Source organism: Mauremys reevesii, linkage group 7 (assembly GCF_016161935.1).
Source record: "Mauremys reevesii isolate NIE-2019 linkage group 7, ASM1616193v1, whole genome shotgun sequence".
Taxonomy (NCBI): Eukaryota; Metazoa; Chordata; order Testudines; family Geoemydidae; genus Mauremys; species Mauremys reevesii.
The window spans coordinates 60,884,481-60,912,377 of NC_052629.1; the positions used below are offsets into that span (position 1 = coordinate 60,884,481).

A 27,897-nucleotide genomic window follows, 5' to 3' on the forward strand; every position below is an offset into this window, starting at 1 on the left:
TGCAGGAAACCCACAATAATTACTCCTTTAGGGATAGGGTTTAGCAGTTACATGGAGCTGCAGGGGCACACGTTCTCATGGAAACCCTGATGGTCTGTGGATATTGATGTCAAACCCTGTGGATTCAGCAGCATCCATGGTGTGTAACTTCCCTCCAGACTTCTCCCAGCAACCAAGCCATTTTATCAGTATGAGGTGTATAGTACAACTCACGCCAGCCCTTTTCCCCACTGATGTGCTCCTACTCTGAGAGAAGAAGGAGGCATGGAGAGGCATTCAAACTAGAGTGTTCTCCCAAATATGTGGGTTCCTTCATTGAGCATATTATGGAGAGCTGCACCCATGTTTCCACTTGAAAATGTTCCCCAGTAGCCAACAAATCTCCAATCATTCTTTGATTGTGTGAAAGGCTTCCACAAGTTTGGGAAAGATAGTACCCTAGATACTACTCCCCTCCATTTACGTTCTTGCTCCTTTGCTCTCTTCTGCCCTGCACAAGAGATGGGAGCATGCAGCCCAAAAAGGTTACACAAGCCATAGTACTTCTACATCATAAGATGTAGAATCCACGTTGTCCTCTTGGACCCTGTTTGATTTCCTGGTAGTAGTTGTTAATAGCCAATGTTATTGTGCTCGTGCTGATAGACTATTATTGGGGACCGTGCTGAAATTATAAACTGTAATTTAATATATCTCATTTTCAGAGGTGCTGGCACTTGTAGCTCCTGTTGACATCCGATGGCTTTTGTAACTACTCAGCACCTCTGAAAATCTGGCCCTGTGTTATTTAGGTTCTTTTAGATTCTTACTCAGACTGACAGGATAGGAAATCTAGGCAAGTTGTCTGGGTTACAAAACTCTTGGAACATTTCTATAATGTCTAGATGAAAATAGTAATTGTTAACTGTTCCTGATTTTTACCATGGATGTGATTTTTGTGAATAAAATTCATTTTCTTAGCTGGATCAATATTTGTCAAGTAGAAAAGGAAAGAGATATTAGATATCTATTTTCAGACATGTAAGACAGTATCATCTACAATGCAAAATGTTACATATATAATATGTATGTATAGTTTATATCATTTGTATAATATATATTGTGTATATTGTAACTTATATTATGGATATATAGAATGAACCTCACTATTTGGCTGGCATTCCTTATAAGTTCACAAGTTTTATGGCCCCTCAGCTCTTTGCCTTGCACAACTTAAAAGGGCGGCTGGTTTTGGTAGCAGAGCTTATAAATTTCTTTAATCAACAAGTGCCCACCTAATTAGTTGTGTGTGCATAGGCAGTGTATATATGTGTAAGTGTGCATCTGTATGCCTAAGAAAATAATCTTCTGACTCCTAGTCCATAATTTTGAACAGCTATATCTTTGTTAAATTAAAACCAATATTTTCCAAACCAAAAAAAAATACTAGTGATGGTTACAGATTCTGTGTCAAGTTTCAGGTTTGAAATTTTAAGATGGAAACTTCATTCACATTTTCCTTGTCTAAATGTAGTATGGTTAGAGTTTTTAATCACCCTTGCCAAGCTCAAGGAAGTTTGCTCAAAACTTATGAAAGAATTGAGCAGTTTGTAGAAGCAAGAGGTTCAATTCTGCTCTCAGTTAAACTAGTTTGTTATCTTTAGAATTTGGCCACAAGTATGGAAAAGAGAAGTCCAAATTGAATACTTTCATTTCACATCCTCAGAACTTTCTAGAGACTTTAAAGGCAATTGTTTTGCAACATTAAATAGAATGAGTTCTACCAGGTACTGTAAATGCATGAGATGTTAGATTTGTGTATCAGTGAAACTGCTTTCGGTGTTCTCTGAATTGCTCATTTATACTATTAGGTAATATCATAGAATCATAGAATATCAGAGTTGGAAGGGACCTCAGGAGGTCATCTAGTCCAATCCCCTGCTCAAAGCAGGACCAATCCCCAACAATATGTTTGGGAATTACAGTACACGTCTACTGTGATCACCTACATTTCAAGGAAGTAAAGGACAGTTGCTTGAAAAATAATTGACAACTAATAAAAATTATAGGACAAAGCTCGTTTGTAGTAGAGCAGCATCACACAATATTTCATTCTTGATACAAAATCATACATTTTTGTCACACATTATGATCCTTTGCATGAGTATTACTTGAAACAAACTGTATCTGATCAAATTAATTGTAATAGCATCTAGTTGCATTTGGGTTGTGAGATATTGGGTGCCAAATATTGTATGTCCCTTAAAACACAGGATATGTGCCACCCTATTTTCCAGAATATATTTTTATATTCATGATAGCCATGAAGGTGAATAAAACTAAAGGCAGAGTTAGTGTTGTTTATGCAATGTTGTATCTTGTTCAGAGAAAACAACGTGGCTTACCAGTTAAGGAGCAGAATGATTGCTGGGTAAACCCTTCGCACCTAATAGTTTCCTTACATTATCAATATTCATGCAATGCAATACATTATGCATTCAGATCAGTGGAAGTGTGATTTAAATCCTGTGTGCCTCTTTGAAAATTCACTGCTGCTATATGTTTGTGTATTACTAGATCCAGTTATTCCCCAATTACTGAATCTTGTAGGCATTTGAAATTACAGTGTATAGCATTATTAATCTGTGCCTTGTTTTTTCTGAATTTTCAAAACATCTTGAAAATTAAGGTTTGGTTTGAAAACTCTAATAAGGTTACTTTTTTAAATGACATACCAAAATGCATAGAAAAACATAGATTGAATTTCAAGCTCATTAATCTTTCTCGTTCAGAGAACTTCCTTTTCTAGTGTGTTAAGCTGGTGCTAAGTACAGTGTTTTTGTTTATAATAGTATAAACATTTTCAGCCTGTGTCTTCATTGCTGAAATAACCCACCTCTTTCATATCAACTCTTACCTAGGAGCCGCACTGCAGACTCATTGATGTAGGTTTTTTCTGCATGGCAGCCAAGGCTAAACTGTGATTTCATTGCATGATGCAACTTCACCTTTTTGGTTGTCTATGGGATTAATTATATTTTATTCTTGTACTGCCTGTGCATGTCAATGTGCTTATCCTAATGGCCTATACACTGAATGCCGTCTAAGCATTAAGTGCATGAACCAGAATTAAAAAAAAGAAAGTTTGAATAAATATAAATTATAGTTATCAGTATCTGAAGTTACACTCTTATAGAACTAAATTAGTCCCAATATGTATCAGGTCTGTCAATTTAAAATGTCTGGCATCATATGGTAGCTAGCCAAATAGATAAGCGCTAACAGAGGGGTTGGGTCCACAGGAGAGAGTGAGAGAGAACATACTACCTACTTGCTATTATTCTTAGATGAGGGCTGAGTAAATGCTAAAAGCATTCAAAAGTCAGGTAAGCCTCCTATTGATCTCAAAGCCTCTTCACAGTAGGCTATGTTGGCAACAGTTAGGATTAAAATATCAGTTCTTATCAAATATAAAGCTTTGGGAAGAAACTTAAAGTACTATCATCTGCTATATTTAACCTGCAAAATAATTTTAAATTAATTCCATTAACAAATACCACCAAAAGTACTGATTGAGATTTGACATGAAGAATCACAGTCCTGTTCTAAACTTCTTTTGCAAACTGTTTGGACTGTCCAAAATAGCACTTCATTAATATTTGTTCTTAGATGTATTGACAGAAACCTTTAATCTAAAGTGGCAAGAGATGTGTGATTAGTACTAATTCTAAAGGTTGGGTCTTGATGAAATAATGACATATCACCGCTGGAAAACTTACTACCAAAATATACGGTATTTTGAGCATCTTCTCTAAACTTAGTTTGGTGGTATTATTGATTAGCAGATGTAATCACACGAATCTTGTGTTCAGTATGTGTCCAAATGTTATGCACTATATGTTTTCCTTTCAGGATTGATTAAATATTCTCTAGCAATCTGTGATGCATGGAGGCTATGCATTGCCCACTTTCCGCCCTCCCCCCACCTCCACATACACCCACACTTTGCATTAGTATTCATTTTAATGGTATTTTAAGCATGAAAAATTATGTAGATAAGTGGAATTGTAAATGTGAAAAAATACTTTAAAATTTGCTATTAAAGAATCCAATGAATACAGACAAATATATTCAGAATGGAACAGAAATAATGAACATTGCTGAAAGAACATCATTTTACAACAGCTGTAGTGTGATGTCCAGTGATGTCTTGCAGCTCTGAGGATTCTCTACTATTTTTTGCCTTTATTTTTTTACGTATTTAGGATCCTATATAATACTGGTTATCCTTCTGATGAAGAGAGATGGAGGATCTTGCCAGTATTGTTTCTGAATTGACCAGAAGTGTTTTTGTAGAATGAAGGAGGCACTTCCTTCCAATGTGGAAGCAGTGTGAGCAGAGTTCTGTTTCTGACTCTGCCACTGCGTGGTATTGAGCAAGGCACTTAACCTTGCTATTCATGAGTTTTCCTCATCAGCTGGGATAAGAATACTTCCCTCAGTTTATAAGGCTTAACAAATGTTTGTAAAGCATTTTGATATATTGTCAGATAAGAGCTGTAAATCTTTTATTCTATCAATATAATTCCTCATATTGTCTTCCACCTTGGGCATGAAGTGGTTTTGCATCCTCCCAATTCTGCAAATGATGGAGCTCAAGTCTCTCCCTTGGAGCCCTTTTGTGATAGCTTGTTACACTACTGCAAGCTGCCAGCCCTTATCTCCATTTTGAAAGGGAGATAAAGTGACTGGTTAAAAGCAAATGTGGTGGTGGAGTTAATCTACTTCAGGAGTTCTCAAACTGGGGGTTGTGACCCCTCAGGGTCACAATGTTATTACATGAGGGGTCGCGAGCTGTCAGCCTCCACCCCCAAACCCCGCATTGCTTCCAGCATTTATAACAGTGTAAAATACAAAAAAAAAAAGTGTTTTTAATGTATAAGGGTGGTGCACTCATAGGTTTGCTGTGTGAAAGGGGTCACCAATACAAAGTCTGAGAAATACTGATCTACTTTTGCAAACCAGGCTTTGGCTTTAACAGATCACCAGGAGTCAGTATTTGTCATTCGGATTTAAAACAACTTTCTTGTCTGAAAAGTTGAAGTAGGGATATTAAGTTATATGCTTCTAAAATTACTTTTCTGTTTTATTTCTGTTTGCCATATTGTGTTTTCAGGAGCTCATAGTGTTCAATAGACATAAAAATGTGACTTCCCTTACATTGTTATTCATTACATTTAAACAAATAGGACAGTCTCTCATGCAAGGTAAATGTGACTTCTGTGAATGTTTAACAGGATCTGCATTTTGTTACTGTATCTTGCCATAACAGACCAGTGTCACATTCTAATAGGATGTAATCTGGTCCCCCAGTTGGAGCAACTCTGATATCAAGACTTCCAGGAAGAAAGGTTTACTACTATGCTTGTAATATGCATAGGGAAAGAGGGTCACATAAGATGAGTACAGAGATTTAGTGGGCGGGGGAGGGGATGCTAAAAGTGACGAAGATTAACTGGGCTCAAAGAGAAGAGCCAAGGAAACAGGAGTCAGTAAAGCTGACACAGTCACAAATGTTTATATGAGCTGGGGGTAAATGCTGCCTGGATTTCCTAGCCCAGATTCAGTGTAGAAAGTTTATGCTATGCTGCGATGCCCAGGATATTGCCAGAGTGCGCGATGATTACCCTTGAGAGTAGGGAGGATGTTGCATCAGGATAAGTAGCCAGGGAACTATCTCTGTCTGTGTGAGGGCTCCTCTGTGGTGATTTATAAAAACACTGGCCTGGTAATAGCTAGGCATGTAGTAGCCGAGTCACACAGACAGTGTTTCCAAAAACTTCCAGGAAGAGCTAGGACACTAGTTTAAAGAAGGGACCACCAGCTCGTCTAGTCTGACCTCCAGCATAGCACAGGCCACCAACACCACCCAGCCCCCACACACAAAGTCCAATCACCAAAATTAGACCAAAGTTTTACAGCCCATGAGAGTCTAAACAATTATGTGTCACAGGCAAAAAAAGTAGGAGGGACTGAGCTGTATCAACACCCAAAGCTCCTGCAGTGATAGGGAATTGATTAAATGTGATATACCCAGATAATACCAGCAAGTGACCCACATGCTGCAGAGGTGAAAACCCCCAAGATCATTGCCAATCTTACCATCAGGAATTCCTTCTCAATCCCCATATGCTGATCAGTTAGACACTAAGCATGCTGACCAAGAACCAGCCAGCCAAACACCTAAGAGAGAGAATGCTTGATGCCCCTCAGAGCACTGGTCTACCCTCTCCAATGTCCTGTCTCCAGCAGCCCCATGTCCCATCTCTGATGCTTTAGAGGAAGGAGACAAACATTCCAGAATACACTGGGGGAAGGGGGAGCCCTTCCTTATCCCTGCAGGTGACTAGCTGAAGCCCTGAACCATGAGCTTTAAAATTGTAAGATCAGTAGAGGCCCCCCAGGGCTGCTGGGCCCCCTGCCCACCATCACAAGTGATCCCATCATGCAATCTCATGCCTAAATTTGTCTAGCCTGCTCATAAAATTAAGTTGTTTGTCCTCACAACTTGTATTTGGAAACTGTTCCAGAACCTCACTCCTCAGATGGTTAAGAATTAAACAACACTGGGAGCTGGAAGACCACTGACATTGGTGAGGAGCACAGAGCAACATGGTTTCCTACAAGGAATGAGAGCAATAGGACCATGATTGTTAAAGATTGTTTGTGTCAAGTCTGCTTTTGTAGTTTCATACAGAGTAATTTCCTAGTTTAAAGTGTGAGACTGCATCATCTCAGGAGCATCTACTTACTCACTATTGGAGTTGCTTTCAGATGGTATAATTAATGCAATATGAATAGTTTGTGTTTCTGTAGATCAGGGGTCTCAAACTCAAATGACCCCAAGGGCCGCATGAGGACTAGTGCATTGGCCCAAGGGCCGCATCACTGACACGCCCCCTTGCTGCCCCTGGCCCCACCCCCAATCCACCCCTTCCATGAGGCCCCGCCCCTGCCCTGTCTCTGAGGCCCCGGCGGCTCCCGCTTCCCCCCCCTTACCCGAGCGCGTCTCCGGCGAGGCCTGAGCTTCGTCCCGCTCAGAGCCGCGTGGTGAGGGGGCGGGGCTGGGAGCTCCACGCCGAGCGCAGCGCTCAGCCCAGAGCTCCCAGCCCCGCCCCCTCCCCACGCGGCTCGGCTCGGGGCGGGGCTCAGGCGCTCGGACGGAGACTCGGCGCTCTATGCGCCGAGGCTCCAGGAGAGGGGCGGAGGCGGGAGCCTCCGCTTTTCTCTTGGGGGCCCCTGTGGAGCCCGGGGCCTGGGGCAAATTGCCCCCTTTGCCCCCCCCTCTGGGCGGCCCTGGGGAGCTCCGCGGGCCGCAGGGAAGAGCTCCACGGGCCGCATGCGGCCCGCAGGCCGCATGTTTGAGACCCCTGCTGTAGATAGTAGAAAGCCTGGAGATATGCTATAGAGATTAGTGACCCAGGACACCACAGTTTGGGTTAATTCAAGACTCTCTTTATTTTCTGCTTACACAGACTCTTACCACCTTACAATATTTCCCCAGTTGACACCCTGAGTAGTGGCTGTAAATGTTAACCATACAGCAAAAGAGAATGTAGAATGTCTGATCTGGCTGTGTAACTACCCATTCCTACTACTCAGTTTGTGCATTTAGCTTTCATAGCTAGCGTGCATTTTCTTCTGCACTAGACACAACCACTTAACTGTAGGCTCTGATTTATTACTACTTTGTACAAATTAGTTACATTAAGCAGATGTCTCCCTTAGACCTGTGACACAATATTTAGGGGGAGAGGGATAGCTCAGTGGTTTGCCCATTGACCTGCTAAACCTAGGGTTGTGAGTTCAATCCTTGAGGGGACGATTTGGGGGCAAAAATCTGCCTGGGGATTGGTCCTGCTTTGAGCAGGGGGTTGGACTAGATCAGGGGTCTCAAACTCAAATGACCCCGAGGGCCACATGAGGACTAGTGCATTGGCCCGAGGGCCGCATCACTGACTCGCCCCCTTGCTGCCCCTGGCCCCACCCCCAATCCACCCCTTCCATGAGGCCCCGCCCCTGCCCTGTCTCTTCTCCACCTCCTCCCCTAAGCGCGTGGCTCCCCGCTCCTCCCCCCTCCCTCCTGGAAAGTGCTAAGCGCCACCAACAGCTGTTTGGTGGCTTGGCGGTGGGGCACTTAGGCGGCGGGTCCCGGAACAGAAGGGGCCCCCCACCGCCGAAGACCGGGCTGCGCTTCGGTGGCGGCGGGTCCCTCTTTTCCCCACCCCGGCTGATCCCGCTTCCCACCCCGGCCCCGGCCGGTCCCGCTTCCCTCCCCCAGCCCCCGGCCCGGCCTGGCCCCGGCGGGTCTCGCTTCCCTTCCCCACCCCCGGCCCACCCCGGCGGGTCTCACTTCCTCCCCACCCCCGGCCCGGCCCAGCCCCGGCCGGTCTCGCTTCCCTCCCCCACCCCCCGGCCCGGCCCGGCGGGTCTCGCTTCCCCCCCCTTACCCGAGCGTGTCTCCGGCGAGGCCTGAGCGTCGTCCCGCTCAGAGCCGCGTGGTGAGGGGGCAGGGCTGGGAGCTCCACACCAAGCGCAGCGCTCAGCCCAGAGCTCCCAGCCCCACCCCCTCCCCACGCGGCTCGGATCGTGGCGGGGCTCAGGCGCTCGGACGGAGACTCGGCGCTCTATGCGCCGAGGTTCCAGGAGAGGGGCGGAGGCGGGAGCCTCCGCTTTTCTCTTGGGGGCCCCTGCGGAGCCCGGGGCAAATTGCCCCCTTTGCCCTCCCCCTCTGGGCGGCCCTGGGGAGCTCCGCGGGCCGCAGGGAAGAGCTCCACGGGCCACATGCGGCCCGCGGGCCGCATGTTTGAGACCCCTGGACTAGATGATATCCTGAGGTCCCTTCCAACCCTGATATTCAATGATTACTTAATTGGATAATTCAGAAAGGACATAAAACAGAATGAGGTGGAAATCTTTAACTTTCCAACTCTGTCATTTTCATGTGTGATAGATCTAAGTTAGGTTGTAAGATCCTTAGGGCAGAAACCTGGATTTTTATTTGCTATATAAATAATTTCATGTTGATGCGGAACAATTTGATCATTGGCAAACTTCTTTCAAAGAAAACCATATGGTAAGAACAATGAGGAGTACTTGTGGCACCTTAGAGACGAACAAATTTATTTGGGCATAAATAAATTTGTTCGTCTCTAAGGTGCCACCAGTACTCCATGTTGTTTTTGCTGATACAGACTAACACGGCTACCACTCTGAAACCTGTCACCATATGGTAAGAGACACCAAGATGGAAGGCTTGTAGATGTTCTGAAAGTGTCCCCACTCCAGAAGTGGAAGGCATTCCGAGGAAAATTGACAGTACAGTGGATTGTCTACTTAGGTTGAGGCCGGGCGGTTACTTATACCCATATGTCAACAGGCAAGGAATGAGGAGAAGAGGTCTTGTAGCAGCTTAGGGAAATGGAAACAGAATCCATGGTGGAATAGTCAAAGATGGAGGGGTGGATGACCAAAAGGAAAAGGCAACTCTGCCATATTCAATAATTAGAGAATAAAAGAGAATATTCTTTTGCTAAATCTATGAATAATTGTCAGTTCATTAGATGGTGCATGAATATTCACCACTTGCCTGTTAACTATGGTTTGTTTTTACATGTGCATATTAATAATTCTCACAATGAAAAACTAAAGGTAGATTTCTGCAGATGAGCTAAAAGTTTCCACATTTTGGATGTTCTGACTTTTCTAAACAGGTGTGGTAAAAAGTCCAGTGCCAATCTTCATAGCATTTCTAGGATAAAAGACAAATCATTGTAAGACAGAGAAAGAATGTATTTATTCTTGCAGTGCAAGCCATTGAGATCTATATCCTTTCTAAGATAATTCTATTTGAAGAGCTTCGTTAAGAATCTGACTGCCTCATTTCTGAGTGTGGGGAATATACTGTTTAACCTTGCTATGGACTTTCTGCTTGCTGTCATAATGCAGTTTCATGCTATTTCTTAGTGACCTATAGGCTGGTGACAATAGTGATTGCAAGTAGCATTATTTATTTATTTATTTATTTTAATTAAAAATAATCTGAGTGATGGCAATACAATTTTAGAAGAATGGTACTATGATAACCCCCAGGGTTATGGCATTTTTTATAATTCGCTCCTTTAAAATTGCCATGGGAAATTACTCTTTAATTTCATATTACTGCAATTAGAGCTATGTAGCCTCTTCTTTCTGTGTGACAACCACTGATATTAATCCACACTAGTTATAATTATTTTGGCACCTTACATGAAATTTGCTATTCTCCAAAGTGATGTCCCTATCTATTAATTTAAGCGATTGCTATTTTGCACTTTTTTCAGTTGCCAGGTATTTGCAAATGCAGTACTGAGTCCAGAAGGGATGTTGCATGTTTATCAGAATTGTATACAGTTGAATAATTGTGTGTGCTGAGAAGGAGATACATAATGTGGTATTTTGGGATTTTGTTTGCAGCAGCATTGTAGCTTTTGTTTGGATTTTCAGAAGGATGGTGTTACGGGAAGTTTATCCCCTCCTAAGAATACTTAAAGCTCAAGGAAAACTTGTATTAGGGAAGAACGAGGGCTTGACTCCCTCATACTAGGGAAAAGTTTCCAATAAAGAGATATATCAAGTGGAGTCACAGAGTATCCTGGACATATTAAGCCAAATGCATGATGAGTTTTACACTGGTGTAACTCATCCAACTTCAGTTGTTGTTCCTGACGTACAGCATTTTTAGTGACAGAACAATCAGCATGTAGCTTACATCATCACTTCCCTGCTGAGTTTAGCCAAATTGCACTGGTTTAGCTAGACGAAGTTAGCAGCTAGCACCTGATTGTTCTGTTACAAAAAATGGTATAAATCAGGAATAACTCAGTTAAAGTCCTAGCAGTTACAACCAGTGGCGCTGGAACAGTTTTTGGAGTGGGGGCGCTAAGAGCCATTGAACTGAACTGTAAACCCTGTGTCTGATGGAAACCATGTCAAGCCAAGGGGTGCTGCCCCTCTTATCCCTGTCCGTGCCCTTCACCGCCCCCTAGAGGCTAGATCTGGAGCCAGGAGCAGGGCCGTGGCTCCAGGAGTGGGGGACACGCACAGGAGTAAGGTGGCGGAGGCAGGGTCCACAGCTAGGGGCGAGTGCAGAGCCCCACGCATGGGGCCAGCAGCTGGGACTCCGCATGTGAGACTGGCAGCTGGGATCCTGGGCTTGGCGGCTTGGGACCCTGGTCTGACAGCGGAGCCCCTGGGTGTGAGGCCAGCAGCCCGGCAGGACTCTCAGGCCAGCGGATGAGCAGGACCCGAGGCTGGCGGCACAGCCCCCAGGCAGCAGCGGGGCCAGCAGCTGGGACCCGGTGCCAGAGGCTGCGATGCCAGGCGCAAAACCTGGGGTGCTGCAGCACCCACTATACCCCTACTTCCCATGCCTATGGTTACACCAATGGAAAACTCATGCATGTGAGAGGAGAATCAGGCACCCAATATAAGATGGTTAGAAAACAGGCGTAAGTGACTTTGTACTGTATTATATGTTACACTGAAAACACCAGCTTAATTTGGCTGTATGGATTTTGGTGCAACATAAAGTTTGGGAGCCTGTTTTTTCACACTGGAGCTGCTTCATCTCCCTTGATATATAATCTGCATTTATGTCACACACTTCCAGAATGATGAATCAGTCTGAGTTACACCACTTTACCACTTATATCTGTTTTCTGACATCCAACATGCAGCTTGCATGACTTTGTCACCATGGAATTTGGCCAAGAGAATCCCATGACTTGCAACCAGTGGAATGCCTCAGCAGCCCCTGCCTCAGCAAGATGACAATTGAATAGATAGTGGCCCTGGTAGGGAACGCTGGCTGCTGCATTGTATCAGCCCTCTCCATAAAAGAGAAAAAGGACAAGAGTCTGTCTGCAGTCTCTTCTGCTCTACTGTACCCATGGTGGAGTCATAATTTGCCCATTCATGTTTTGATTTATTTTTAAGTGCCAAATTTGTGTCTCATTTACTCAACTCAGCTGAAGTAAATTTATAGTGGGCAGAATTTAACCACTAAACCCTAAAAACTGATGGTTTTGTTAGTCTGTTTGCTGATAAAACAATGCTTTGTTATCAAAACTCAAGTCCACCAGATAAACTAATTCTATGCATACCGGTTTAGCATAAGAATGGCCTCTTTGAGTGATATGGGTGAAAGAACATGAAGCAAAGATGTGTGGTTTTGGCCTTGATTTCAAGAAGACGACCAGAGGTACACTCAGTAATATGGATTTATTTAGTAACAATCATGTTTTGTTTTGTTTTTTTCCTGACGGCATTATTGTTTTCTACATCTTTATTTGTTATATTAAGGTGAAAACACAACTTTTGTTTCACCTAGAAGAAATTGCCACAAGTCAGTCAGGCTTTCCCAATGCCCTGAGAACTTGGTAACATATTGTAATAGTTCTGCAAAGGAGATGAGTTGAAATGTATTTTTTAATCAGGGTAGAACTAGAAGGATATGTTTCTAGTGCCAGTTTGTACTGTGCCAGACTATAAATGGTAGAAGGGGATGTTATGTTAGGAAAGGGAAATAAAGACAGGATCTTGCTTTGTTTTCTTGAGGAGCGGGGGAGACAGGAGCTGTCTCAAGAAGTCTGTAATTGACATAAAGTCAATTGTAGATGTAGTCAAAAACACACTGGAGACCCAAAAGATGTTTGTTGATTTTTTTTTTAAATTGGGTGAGTAAAGGCATCAAATGATGGTGTAATGCTGAAGTGTGGATTAGTGTTTGAGCATCAAGGCATTAATGGATTTTTAAGAGGAATTTGAATCACGCGAGGGAGGAATGAGCTACTGTAGGCCATTCCAGTTGTGGGGAAGCAGGCTGGAGAAGATAAAAGCAGAAATGTTAGTATGGGGCAGAACTGTGTAGTCTTTAAGGTGGGATAGAGAAACTTAAATGTTATTCATTAGGCAATGAGGAGCCAGTGGAGAGATTCACAGAGGAGAGTGAGAAGGTCCAAGTGGTAGGCATGAAATACAATTTCAGCTGAAACACTCTGAAAGGACTGGAGTGGAGAGAGATGGGAAATATCTTCCCCCAGAGAGGAGGAAGCTGCATAACCCAGGTGGGAGAGAGACATCAAGGCCATGGCCAGTATCTTAGCTGTGGGGGCAAAAATCTGTTGTGTAAAAAAAGAAACAGCAGGGTTTGGCAATAGCAAGAAACAGAAGGGGGAGGATACAAAAATTTAGCCTACGGATTCGAGCCTGGGGGATGTGAGAATGTTAGTGTCTCAACATCAGTGGCAAAGGATGAAGGAAGGATAAGGAGTGTAGGTGTCAAAACCCCCCTAGAATTCAGCTGGACCATAATTGGGGCCTCTTTTACTAACTGGGTTAAATTTTAGCTCCCTGCATTGAATCAGGGGAAATACTGTAACCATAGAAATAAACACATCTATTTACCACAGTCCTAAATGCACTTCTGTTCAGCCCAGGGCCAGATTCTGCTCCCTGCTTGGACAGCGTGGAGAATGGAATTCTCCCATGATCTTTAGTGGACTTACTCCAGATTTACACTGGAATGAATGAGATGAGAATCTGACCATGATTTTGTAAATTAAAAACAGCAATAATTGGTTCTTAGGATAAAAGGTGGTGTCACAGAAAGAGAGTGTTTCATTTATGGTTAATCTTAGACGATGAACAAGAGGAAGATAACTCTTGTAAATGTATAGCCCTGAGCTTTTTATCATGCGAACATTTTGTTCAATGGATCCTAGTCCTAGGGGCTGCTACATTGCTCATAGATACCAGTATGTATCATTCGTGATATAATAATAAGTAATAATTGGAGATATACCAATCTCCTAGAACTGGAAGGGACCTTGAAAGATCATCAAGTCCAGCCCCCTGCCTTCACTAGCAGGACCAATTTTTGCCCCAGATCCCTAAGTGGCCCCTTCAAGGATTGACTCACAACCCTGGGTTTACCAGGCCAATGTTCAAACCACTGAGCTATCTAAAAGCACCATCAATAAGGAGACATTCCCAGTTATTTGGCCATATCATGTTGGTCCATCAGAGAAATAATTAAAAGCCTTTGGGTGCTGGAGAAATTATCGGTCAGGCTTTGAAGTGAGGGTTTCCAAACATAGCCACTTAACTAACTGGCTTGCATTTAGAACAGATCAATATATGTGTTGCAGGAAAGCAATGTTTGCATTTCAATTAAGGAACTTTGCTTGGTTCAGAAAACATGGTTAGTAAATGAAAGGCACTTGAATAAAAAAAAAAAGAAACAAACAAACCTGTCATGTCCCTTATTACTGTCCATGGTTGTCTGACACTTTACATTCTTACTGAGAGTCTCATTCTGATTTGTTTTAATTATGGTATTTACTTCACCAGGATGTAAAATTTGCTTGCTAGGAGTCCATTTTTATAACTTCCTTGTGGGTTCTTGTCTTTCGTTATTTGCTTGTCTTTGCTAGGTAGTCATTCTTGTTCAGGGTAAGTGAAGCTATCCAGGGTAAGAGTAAGAGAAGACACACTTCTTCAAATGAACTTCTGTTCTCATATATGATACTTCTTGTCTTTGGCCTAGTTTCATGTTTATATTGTGTCACTGAAACACAGGAAAAACAAAAACAAAAAAACCCCAACCCAAACCTTAAAACCAACCATCTTAACCCTGTCTCCCCAAAAATGTATAAAAGGACTTTAAGGGAATATTGTCAGGTGGAGACTTCTTCCAAATGTGTGTGGTGTTAAAAGTCTTGCAGAATCAGGCCTATGTTTTGTAATGGGAATTGGGGGAGTTCAGCATCTCCGAGAAATGGTTCCCATAATACCAATATAATTTTTTTTTAAATATAAATTTCATAAGCGAGTAACTATTTCTTGCAACCCAAACTTTGCAGCCCTGTGCCAGTGCATGCAACTCTTAAAGGGAAATTGGAAAGAAGAGGAGAAGTGAAACAAATGACCTCCAATGAGGTGATACCAGGGTTCTTTTAATTCTTGAGTAAAATTCTCAGTCTGTGCCATTACTCAGCTGTCATGCTGCTGCTCATTGGGGTCATACTAGATCTCTTAATCACTTTGTTTAGGTCCAAGTGAAGCATTTCTTACTTTTTGTCTAATCCACTAATATTGACAAATAAGATGTGGTGTGCCAGAGAGCATACCTCAGCCACTGTTAGAAAGAAAACTTTCCTTCCAAGCCAAACTTGTCATGTGGATTCTAGGTAGGTGTTAGTTATGATATGCAATGGCTTTCCTTCATCTTTCCCCCTATTGCTGCGTGCTCCAGTAGCTATATTTAACATCCAAAGACACAGAATTTGAAATATGGTATTAATTACAATAATGATCAATGGTCACATTACAATAACTTGGATCAGTTTGTTTCCTATTCTTAGAATAGTAAATAACAATATCAGTGGGCAGGGATCACAGAATCATAGAACTGGAAGGGACCTCGAGAGGCCATCTAGTCCAGTCCTCTGCACTCATGCCAGGACTAAGCATTGTCTAGATTCTAGATGATTCCTGACCAGTGTTTCTGGAATCGCCATCACTGGAGATTTTTAAGAGCAGGTTAGACAATCTCCTTAGCAATTTATTCCAGTGCTTAACTACCTGACAGTTGGAAGTTTTTTCTAATGTCCAACTTAAACCGCCCTGCAATTTAAGCCCATTGCTTCTTGTCCTATCTTCAGAGGTTAAGGAGAACAATTTTTCTCTCTCCTCCTTCTAACAACCATTTATGTACTTGAAAATTGTTATGTCCCCTCTCAGTTTTCTCCAGAGTAAACAATCCTATTTTTTTTCAATCTTCTCTCAGAGATCATGTTTTCTAGATCTTTAGTCATTTTTGTTGCTCTTCTCTGGACTTTCTCCAATTTGTCCACATCTTTCCTGAAATGTGGCGCCCAGAGCTGGACACAATACTCCAACTGAGGCCTAATCAGCATGGAATAGAGCAGAAGAATTACTTCTTGTTTCTAGCTTACAACCAGGGCTGGCTCCAGACTCCAGCGCGCCAAGCGCGTGCTTGGGGCGGTGTGCCGCGGGAGGGCGGCAGGTGGCTCCAGTGGACCTCCCGCAGGCGTCCCTGCGGAGGGTCGACTGGTCCCGCGGCTTCGGTGGAGCATCTGCAGGCGTCCCTGCGGGAGGTGCACCGGAGCCGCGGGACCAGTGGACCCTCCGCAGGCACGTCTGCAGGAGGTCCACCAGAGCCGCGGGACCAGCGACCGCCAGAGCGCCCCCCGCGGCGTGCCGCCCTGCTTGGGGCTGCGCAATTCCTTACAACACTCAAGCTAATACATCCCAGAATGATGGGTTTTTTGGGTTTTTTGGGGGTTTTTTTGCAACTGTGTTACACTGTTCATTCAGTTGTTGCATTAATATTGATCTCACTGGCTTATACATAGCACTTTTCATCTTCAAAGTGTTTTACAAATATAAATTAGTTAAATATGCCTTGAAATCTAGAAACTTTAGTACTTTTTATTTGTATTTTTTTTAAAGTTCACTATTTCTTTCTGTATTCTTTGGACTTGTACAAAAGCAAAAATGGGCACCTACAAGAACAAAAAATAAAATAAACTAGCAGTTTAACCTGACAGCTGGCAGAACTCATCCCTCTAAAAAGACCCACACCAGACACAGATATAATGGAGATTTAGTAATGAGATATAGAAGACCAGTTTCAATTTGGCCTGGGTTGGGGTGATCAACTGCTACTGTCATTCGGTAGGTATCTACCTCACAAAAACACCCCCCAAAAAGTCATCATGATTGGCTGTCTCCGCAAAAAGATATATAGTCTTCCTAGGTCATGGCTAAGCAACAGTGCTGTAGCATCATGATGGAGTGTGCACTGATCATGCCCATATTTTACCTGTCGTGTGGATAAACACATGGGCTCCATGGCTTTCAATCAAGCACTGAAATACTGTGAAAATGGATATTCTTGTGGTATTTCCAACCTGGCTGGAACCAGACAATACTAAGCCTTTTCTCGTGAGGCTTCATGTTTATACAAAACTTGCAGGCCCCCTTTCTACCCCAAAAGCCTTTTAACATTAGCATTTTTTACCCCTCCCCCTCCATCCCAAAGGGGAAACGAGTGATCTAAGAGCAGGCACAGAGTAATAGTCTCTTGTCAGGGCTCCCCAAATCAGAGGAAAGTGAATATGAGAAGTTGAGAAGTGAAAATAAGGAAATCCATGGTTCTTGTTGTGGAAGTAAGTAAAAAAAAGCCCAGATTTAGTCTTTTATTCTTCCATTTAACTGAGGTATGCTACATTCCACCCCCATCTTTGTGATAAGTGTTGAGTTGCAGGGGATTTGGGGGGCTCCTGGGAAAATTAGGTTCAGGGTAGTGGTTTGGTCTCTGGTGTAGATGCCTTATTTGTAGGGCTTGTAAACATACGTCTGCAGAGCAAGCTTATTATAACATAAATACCTCTGCAGAACAAAAATGTTGGTCAGAGTGAACCAAATGTGTGTGTGTGGGGGAGGGGGGTGAGAGAGAGAAAGAGGATACTCCAAGCTTGTCAAACCAGATATTTACCACTTCAAATTATTCAAGGTAGACACTGCTATACTCTCCACATACTCAGCCTAACACTTATTTCTGGTAACACAGTACAAACAATTCCAGCAATGTGCAATTTAATATGAACATTCACCTTTTGGATAGATCCACCAGTCTCACAACTCTCTCGTCTGTAGCATGTGTGTTTTCTGTACACAAAGTTTATTACAGGCAAATGGTGTGGGAAGCAATTGGGGCCTGTCACAGGCTGCCTGGCCCTTTCAGAGGAGTTGTGCTCTGCCTTGCCTGTGAGATGGCAATTATCTCCCAACTGATGCAGATCAGGGGATTTAATTACAACCAGTGGTCCCAGCTGTGAATGGGTCAGGGAGGACTACATAGAATGGGAAAAGAGCTCAGTGAAGGAAGGTGAACAAGGTAAGCGCTGTCTCTGAGAAGAGCCTGGTGAAGGCAGGATGTGGAGAACAGGGAACAGGTCAGGCTCCTGTGGGAGGCCTTGGGATAGGTCTGTTAGGAGGGAGGTACCAGAGAGAAGCTGCCTATGCCCCTGGGAAGGAGAGGGGAGGCAATGGGAAAAATTGCTAGGAGGAGAGGCCTTCAGGGAGTAAGCCCTGGGAGGCAGTACTTTGCCAAAGGAGCAAAATACAACTCTCCAATGCCTGGGAGTTGGGATCTGCAAAGCACGGAATTTCAGTGTAGCACAAGAGGGGCAGAAGGATATTCTGTTTGGATGTTGGTGTGGATTCTTTTGTTACTGCAGAAGGGGACAGAGCTGGAATGAGGTGACCTGCCGCGGGGCTGGCCTATGGAAGATGTAGTCGGAGACAGACCATTATAGGGCCAAAGGAGTGGTTAACGGGAGGCACTAGAGAAGAAGACCCTGAAGTGCCATGCTCTGACACCAGTGGGTGCTACAGCAGTGAGTGCAATTGCTTACAGAGCCCCTTGGTAAATTGTCAGCAGCATGTCCCTGTGTAATGTCAAATGGGTGCTGTGTGTGTCTGTTCTGAAGAGGCAATGAGCCATAGATGCTTCTGATGTTGCTGGTTTCTTGGAACCATCTTCAGATCAGCATAACAGAGCCAGGCTTTTTGGGAGCAGATAAATGTTGCAATTAGAATGACAAAATTAGTTCAGATTTGATGGGGTTACGTTCTGCCATTGAGCCTGAATCTCAAGTCCTGCCAGTCTCTTGATTTACGCCTGTGTCAATGAGTAGAAAATTAAGTATGCCGTTGTTCAATTCCACTATATTAAAATATTCTGTATGGAGTTTTTTATATTCATAAAAAATACTCCAGTGTAATAGATATTATTCTAACATGATCTAATGCCTCCTGGAAATATGAACCCCAGCCAGGTACAGAGGGGAGAATGGAGCCTTTAGTATGAGCTGACCAAAATGTTTTGTTTCTAAACAAAATGCAGCAGAAACTCTGGGGTTATATTTTCCACTTGAAGTACAGGGAGATAAGTGCAGCTCCCATGTTGTTAATGGGAGTTTCAAGTCTGATACTTTCTGCATATTAGACTGAAAAGATACACTTTAATGTTTTATTCGCTGAAGAGAAACAGAAAGAGTGGTTATCCCTGGTTCCTTCAGGATCTCCATGCTGAGCTGTTGGACATATTCTCCTAGACTGACCCCATGGTGAATTCTTTTGTACAGTTTTTTTTTTCTTTTTCATGGGATATAATATAGTTTGTAGACTTGGGCAAGAAAAAATGAACCTGTGGTAACATGCTATTTTCTATAGCATGGGGGGAGGAAATTGGCTACAGTTAGGTGTGGTATCATCAGCAACATAGCAAAGTGTCATGGCCCAAAGGTAAGTCACCATGGATGACAAAGACCCAACCCTACATCATTCATTCAGGAAAGTCATATCCTTTCCATGAATCCTATATTTCCGATACAAATAATTTTCAACAATAAAAGTGAAAGGACACCACGTTTGTGTGCAATGAAAGTAATATGGGGACTAAAAATGAGGGACTTGAAATAAGGGACACTTGAGAGGTACGAGTAATAGTGGTGGTATTTATATTTTGATAACACCCAGAGTCCTGAATCTGGATCAGAGGGTCATTTTGCTAAGTGCTGTAGAAACACGAGAAGCCATGGTCAGCATTAGCTAACCTGTAAAAATCTTGCGGATTTCTGGAAAGGACAGCGATACACAGATGGAGGCATTAACTGCAATCCTGGCTGACTCTTTCCAACAGCAAGCATGCTGAACACTAAATGGCAGTGGAAGGGAAGATAATATGCCTGGTTATTCTTGTCTGGTGTTACACCTGTGTAAGTCCATTGATTTCAGTGGAGTTACTACTGATTTTGCAATGGTGTAACTGAGAGCTAGAGGTCTTCAGACCCTGTGTTGGTGCAGCATAATTTTTTCTGTTTCTATTGTACTTCCTTTGATTTTTGTTGTTATGGTACATAGCGACTCAAATGTGTATCCTGCCTTGTTATAACAAGATCCTTTGCTCTCAAAAATGCCCTCACACAAGGTGTACTTCTGGTTCTCTGCTTATATCCTCTCCTTTTTTTGTAACTAAATCTGTATGAGTAGAGTGTCGGATATAGATTTTAATACCATGAGTTAATTTTTGGCTGTTTCTTCCTGCCTGCCTGCTTTTGTAAATCAGTTTTTCAGCTATAATATAGGTAGTATGTTTCATAATGTTCACATCTTAGCAAAACAGTATTTCTTTATAAACATTTTGAATACAGTTTCCTACAGCACTGAGGTTCCTTAAAATCCTAGGTTATTGTATGTCAGGGAGACTTTTGCCATGTTTTTATGCATCTAAAGTCAAGAGAGGGCATGCCGTACTTAACTTGTTTGACCTGTAATGTATACAAGAAATGGAGAGAACTTGACTGCATGTTAAAATTACCTGGTAGCTCAGCTAATTTCTTTTATGCCTTAAATTAGGTTACTGACATTCATAATGCATAGAACCTTGCTTGTTGAGCAATTCAGCATCATATTTGCAGAGGTACAACTATACTAACTGGTATTACACTCAGTGATTTATTTGCACTGGGGAAGCCAAGAAAATTCTGCATCTCTGTCTTAAAAGTGTATTTTCCATGGTTCTAAATGATCAAGAACTTTCCAGCTAGGAAGTATATTTTCCCCTTTCTCTTTATACAACTATGATGATTAAAAGATCATTTGATATTTATATTGGGACATGCTGTTTACCTTGGTCTGCAACTTGAAGACCTTTCTGTGGCTTCCCTAATCTGATCTAGGAATTTCAAAAATAAATCACTAATTATATCCATAGAAAAGGTCTCCTTCCTTAGCTCTCCAAGCCTGTAGATCTAGGTATGCCATAAAGTACCAGTTTGTATAGAGTATGCTTTGGAGATGGACCTACCTTACTTTTAATATAATATGCTAGAATGTGCAATGTCTGCTTGCACACACAAAGGTAATTAATTAACCTGCATGCAGAAATTAACCCTTAGAGTACTGCTTCAAATTCCACAATTTTTTTGTTGTTTAATTTTTACTAGTGGGCTATACTGCTTTCCTACTCAGGCCATAGTACTGTACATAAAGTATGTATCTAGACATGTAAAAAAAAACCATTTATAAAAACAAGGAATCCTATCAACACAAACTCCCCCAGGTTGCTAATGGGTGATGTATTCATAAGCAACTACAGTTTTTAAGGTTTTACATTATGACATTAATTTGAAATGTTTAATGTTTCAGTGTAATTGTGTGCCTGTTAGATTTAGTTCCTAAACTTTGTAGTTGTGTATCCAATAAAAAGAAGTCAGTTCTTTAAGGGTTAATGTGGAGTTAGGGGATCCCAAGGTATTCTCCTGCTTGTCTTTCCTTAAGATGTCTGCATGTTTCTTTTCAGGTAGTTACCTGAACATGTGAACACTAGGAATGAATGAGAGACTAACTGAATGAATTAAATGTTCTTTTTGGAAATGCCTGCTTGTACTTTGCGGGGGGTGGGAAAACAAAATGGTAGCTCCTAAATTCAGGCCTTTATCAAAACAAAGTGGGGGAAAAAAGACATTTTTCACACACTCTGATGCCACCAGTTTATTTGATTTCTTTTTCTTTCAAATAGCCCAATAGAATCCTGCCAGAATTTCTACAAAGATTTCACGTTACAGATAGACATGGCTTTCAACGTGTTCTTCCTACTCTACTTTGGCTTGCGTGTAAGTACCTTGAATTATGTCGTGTGGTTCAGGGGAGGGAATGTAATGATGTACTCAGAGATTATTTGACAGTTGCCTAACTCTCCATTTGCCATTGATGCAAGAAATTAATGTGGTTTCTGAGACCTGTAAGTAAAGATTTTGGCTGAGGACTGAGAGCCTCTAAGTAACAGTGGTGAGGGGAATGAGTAAGGGGATTGCAATTGACAACCTAGACTATTGCCAATCTACTATCATCTGATACTGCTCAGTGGCCTGTGTGGAATTTGGTCTCAGTCCAGTTCCCAATGGATTGAGGTCTACATCACAAAAACTGCCACAACCACTGGCATTAAACACCCACCGTTGGCAATCTCAGGCTGAGTGATTGAACTACCCTTGTGCTCCTCAATGTGTTTGCTCCAGTTCAAGTTTCAGGTCGGTGAGGTAGCATGGGGAAGTTCACTGCTGCATCATGTGTCTGTGAGGCTGTCAAGCTTGCACCTGTCTGAGTGCTAATTTCTTAGAGAAAATTTTATTTTGAAAATGTATCATTGGTCTCTTCTCCCCACTTTCTTCAAACCAGGTCTCTTTAATGGGAATCAGGTTGGGCATCCAAAAATCAAAGTACCTAAAATCACTAGTCATTTAAATAAATATTTGGGCCAATTGAACCCATAATGCATGCTGGGTTTTTTGGCTAACTTCAGGGGAATGGGCTATGCACTAGAAATTAACGTTACTGTTGCTAGCTGGGAGAGCAGGAGCAGTGGAAGTTTTCAAGGACCACATAGCCGCTAATGCTGATAGGAGAACCTGAAAAGGTTAGAAGGTCTGCAGAATGGCTGGAACTCTTTTAAACATGCTGTGATGAGATTTCCTCCATATCCTGTTTCTGGTTCACACAGTGTTTTGGTATTTTGGCACTTCTGCTTTTGTTTCTTCTCACAACCTGGAAGTGCAGCAGTGTTTGAGAATAAAATGTTAAGAAAAAGTTTACCAACATTTTAGGGACCAGTAAAAAATGTAGTTTGTGATTTGAACAAAAGGTCTGGGTTGGTTGTTATTTTATCTGATCAGTTTGACCCAGGCTAGATACAGTCATTAGCCCTTTGATAAATAGATTAGATCGTCTCAGTATTTGAAGTATTATCTATACTTCCCATATTCTGTATCACAGATACAGAATAGAATGTATTCCAGATACTAAGATATGGTTATTTTAGGTTTTTAAAAGTGACCACTATACCATCAAGAGATTCTGACTCCTTGTCAGAACAGATTCAATGCACAGTACCTGTAAATTGCCAGCAACTACAAATTCAGAGGTGTCCTAATCTCTTTTTAGGTCTGTGTCACATTTTGCACACAGAAAATGATTTATGCATGTATTACCCATGCTGATTTACACTGAGTATGGAATACGTTTTTACTCAACTTGAGTAAGGTGGCAGAATTGGCTCAGTAGTGAATTTGCTAGATACATAACAATTATTTCCTACCTGAAGTTCTTTCAGTATAGTCTGACAGACTAAAGTGCTTTTGTGAAGACTTACTGACAAGTTAAATTATTTGAAGAAACATTATTTAACTGTACCCTTTTCCATCTCTTTCCCCTGAAATAATGAAATGCAACTCACAATCATATAAATATTCCTATATCTACAGCTCTAGAAGATGTGTGTCCAAACACATGCATGCATCCTATGTAAATTCTTAGTCAGCTGGCATCCGAGTTTGCTGCAACCGTGAAACAGAAGCTCTCAAACTACTAATGAAGACAAAACACAAATTAAATGAATTACCAGATAGTCAGGCAATAAGGCATGGTAGAGCTATGGTTTTCAAGAGCTAATCACGGCTTTGGGAGGCACAAAATATTGCCAAGTACCTTGCTGATGGCATGCAAACACTTGAAGCATGATAAGGATTACCCCCAGGAGTTCATCCTGCTGCATTTACGGAATTTGTTTGAGAGTTATTAATTATTTAAATGAATTACCTTCACCATACTTTCACAGCATTTGTATTCAATACCATGATAGTAAACTGCATTTGAATGAAGTCTCATTTACAGTCTCACTTACAGTTTGACTTGATTTCTGAGTTATGGAAGGCTAAAATTCTGATAAGAACCAACTCCGTTGTGCCTAAATATTTCTGTGTATATCTTCCTAAAATCTCAATGTATCTGGGACACCCCTGCCCAACATAGTTATGTTGAGTTTTAGCCTAAACTCAGTATCTCCTTGTTATATTTTCATGCCAGACCTTTGATGTTAATTGAGTAATCAGGTGTCTGTTTAATTATTTTAATGTGAGTTTGTGAGTATAGAAATATTTTTCATCTTATAAACATGAGGGGCCTTTTTTATGGGTGGGACCTTAATCATATTGTTGTTACTACTTGCCCTTTTCTAATAATCTCTCTGGAGTTATAATGCAGTTAGTATACAGCATGTATTACTTTATGTAAAACAAAGTTCTGAAGTGGTCCTGGCAGGTAGTAGTCATGGGCTTGAGAATTAATTATGGTAAAGTGTAATATCACTGAGGGTTGATGGACATTGCTTTTAGCTTTTAACTGAAGTATTAAAAGTACTGCTTTTGTATCGGATAGTCCAGCGTTCAGGAGCTAGCTGGGGTAGATTCCTTACTTCTCTAACTAAATGAAAGAATGTCTTTGATGTACATCTGAGCTTGGTGTCTACCCTTAAACCAATTTTTGCATGGCAGTTCCTAAAAGGGAACATTAAAATCACCCATATAGCACATATGATTCTGCTGAGATCATAAAAATGCCAGGAAAAAATTGGTACCAAACACATGGGTGTGCCAGCTGTCAAATACTCAGAATACTTGAGTGGAGGTGATGGTGGAAATCTGATTTCCGCCCCCAATCCCCCTGTGACTTTTTATAAAAAAAAAAATTACCTGAAATAGTCTTGCTAAATGCTAAAAGAATGATTTGTTGAATCTGTCTCCTTGAAACAAGTCTGAGAACTCAATGCATAAATGTTCTTCATTTCTCTATTTGATATATGGCCCTCCCATTGTTAATTTAGTGTTGCCAAATAATGTTGTCAGGTAATAGTTTTATCCTCCAGATAAAACCACTGTTTAGTTGTGATTGATCTGAGGATACCAAATGTTGCTCCACTAACTCCTAAAGTAAAACTGGAACTTAATCTTCAGAAAGGAGAATATTGCACACAGATGTATCGACATGCTTATAAATTGATTCTTTCCCCTTTCCTTTTTCTAGTTCATTGCAGCCAATGACAAGCTGTGGTTTTGGCTGGAAGTTAACTCAGTAGTAGATTTCTTCACAGTCCCTCCAGTGTTTGTGTCAGTGTATTTAAACAGAAGTTGGCTTGGTAAGTAAATTGCTTTTCATTTTAATCGCTGATATCAAAACACATACACCGGGCCCAGTTTGACAGAGCAGTTCTTCGTCCTGCACCCCATGTAAGTGAAGGAATGTAACAGATGTTGTCTTTGCGAGCTGTCCATTTCAGCAGACAGGTGGGTTTTATTGCATGGGACATTTACCACGTCCATTTTGCTCTTGATACATAAGTGCAATTCCCTAAGAGAGGTTGCGAGGTGCGACTTTTGCATGGCAGTGAACACCAGCTTGAAAGGAGAAGCATCTGAAATTAGGCTGCTTTTTAAAAGGTAAGTTTGATTTAATTGCCACTGCTCACAACCTGGGCAGATAATCCAAAGCATTCATTTATAGATCTTCATTGCCATGAATAATCATGGACCTATACAACAATGAAATAAAAAACAGTTAAAACTTGAACTGATCTGGCCCAACTCAGTTGAACAAAGGGAAAGATTCCAATGATATTGGTCTCACCTTTTGCTTAGGAAAGACCGTTGGGGGTCGAGGGTGTGGAGAGAATAATAAGGTGTTGAGTGAAAACAGAGTGCACAAAATGAAGCTGAGTAGTCAGGGTTAAAAAGAAATACAGAGAGAGAAAGGGTAAAAAAGCAGATATGGCAAGAGAGAAATATTAATGGAATTAATGTGTGCCAACATACTATTTGGAAGCTCTTCTATCCTTAATACAAAATACAGCTTTCCCCTTTAGTTCAAATCCTGAAGTACTTATTCAGGCAAAGCTCCCAGTGAAGTTAATGCAGTTATAGTTATCATTACTTTTAACAAAGGGACCTCCCCACACACATAATTCCCACTTTGCTCTGTGATAAACCACATGCATCAGAAGTGCATGTGTTTATAGAGAAGCTGAGTGAAATGTACTCCATTGTTTTGGGTCATGGATGAGAACAAGGTGGTTGTTTGAGGCCCACTCCACCAATTGTTTGTTGTCTGCATCTGGCTCTGAGTAACCCCAGTGAGTGTGTTGGCTGTTGAATTCATCCACATAAACAGCTGGGTGAGTGAGAGTGGGTAAGACTGGCTGTTCCCAGTTCGCACTTGGTAGTTTATAGACATTTGCAACCTGGAAGCCAGCAACCTGAATGACATCACAGTAGTTGGTCAATGACAGTGGGGCAGCATCAGAGATGTCTGAGCAAAAATATGTTGCTAGAACATATTTAGCATGTGCAGTGTGACACAGCAGATCAAATTCATTGATGGAATCTTTATATATATGTGTGGTCTCTTGTAAATAGACAATGTCAACGCTGTCACAATGAGTGATTTAGCTGATTATATTGTGCTTGGATGCCAACGTTGAGTTAGGGAACTGTTAAAGCTGGACCAATGACTAGAAAGCCTGGGGATGACACCACATTGGGGTGATAGCTGGAAAATGACCAGGATTCAGTGAATTCATTGAATTTGGTCTGATAGGTTATATCATTAGCTTCCCCGGAGTTAGTCAGGTAGTGAGGGGGGATGTAAAGTGAATGTTGAGCCAATGCCCCCCACTACAAAGGGATGATTGTTTGCACTATATGTTCTTGGGGGCAAGGATAGCTTGATTTACTTGGGGTGGTACCACAATCTAAATAATAAATAGTAATATTAGAGAGTTCATACACTTTCTACAGTTTTTATGAACTAGTTTTGCTACAGCAGATATCATTTTACAGGAAAAGTAAGTTAAATACTGTACATGACTCCTTCCCATTAGGTAGGGAGAATCGTCCCTGATCCAGGCAAAAGCATTCTCCCCTGATCGTTGTTTGTAGTCTCATTTTTGCCTGTTGCCTGGCTACATATTTTTGAAGGCTCCTCTTCCCTGTTGAGTGACAGAATTTGTCTGTGAAGTCAGTCTAGGGTTTGTGTATAATGTGCAATACTCTAATTCTTCACCCTGTCTCCGTGTGTCTTTTTATGTATTTATTTATTTATTTATTTTTACTTTAGAGCAGAAGGGTCCTTAGTGAAAGAATTCACTGTGATTCATCAAAGTTTCCTGCCAGAGCTATCATTTACAGCCATAACCTCAGCTCCTTAAATGTTGTTCCTAGATGCTGTGATAAACGAATAATGTGCAAATCCAGCAATATGTGTTAATGATGAATTTTTGTTACCTTCCATCCTTTGGATAGTTGGTTCTGCCTAAGGAACCCAATTATGGTGTGTGTATATATATATATTTTCCTTTCGCCACATCAAAGCACTATTCCAATAGCCCTTTGCAACTCCTTGGCAAGGGACTATGATGCTGACATAAGCAGGCAGTGGAAGGATTCCTCCAGCACAGGAGAATTCCCAAGTCCTAGGTATAAAGGGTAGGATGTGGTAGAAGGGGAAGTATCCAGAATGCACTGTACACTGGTGTTTCCTGAACTGATCCTTGGCTTCCTTCAGGTTTGAATGCATAAAGGATGGCTTCAAGCCATCTTTGCCCTTCTTCATTCTACTCCAGCTGTACTGAGTGGACCTCTGGCAGAGCTGAGGATCTTAGTTAACTGGTTAGCAGATAACTTTTAAATAATACAGATGTTCTCACTGAGTTTAATTCAGGTAATACAAATGGAATGACATTCAGCATTTTATCACACCCTGATGTTCATCCCAACAATCCAAACGTGTTTTTCCTCAGAGTGATGTTTCCATGGGCTGTAGGATTTTCATATACAGATTAACAGGAATTCCTTATGTATAGGACATAGGGCAGATTAATGTGGTCTGTATTTCCAG

At 41.8% G+C, this 27,897-nt stretch overlaps 1 protein-coding gene across 16 annotated transcripts in view; it reads left to right on the top strand.

Moving 5' to 3' along the window:
* The window catches only part of KCNMA1 (potassium calcium-activated channel subfamily M alpha 1), an 881,172-nt gene that overhangs the window by 557,682 nt on the left and 295,593 nt on the right, over positions 1–27,897 (top strand). For all 16 annotated transcript variants that reach the window (XM_039482435.1, XM_039482436.1, XM_039482437.1 and 13 more), the window contains exons 4-5: positions 21,695–21,788; positions 25,033–25,144. In XM_039482435.1, coding sequence (XP_039338369.1) covers positions 21,695–21,788; positions 25,033–25,144 — 206 coding nt within the window. The remainder of the gene's footprint in view (positions 1–21,694; positions 21,789–25,032; positions 25,145–27,897) is intronic.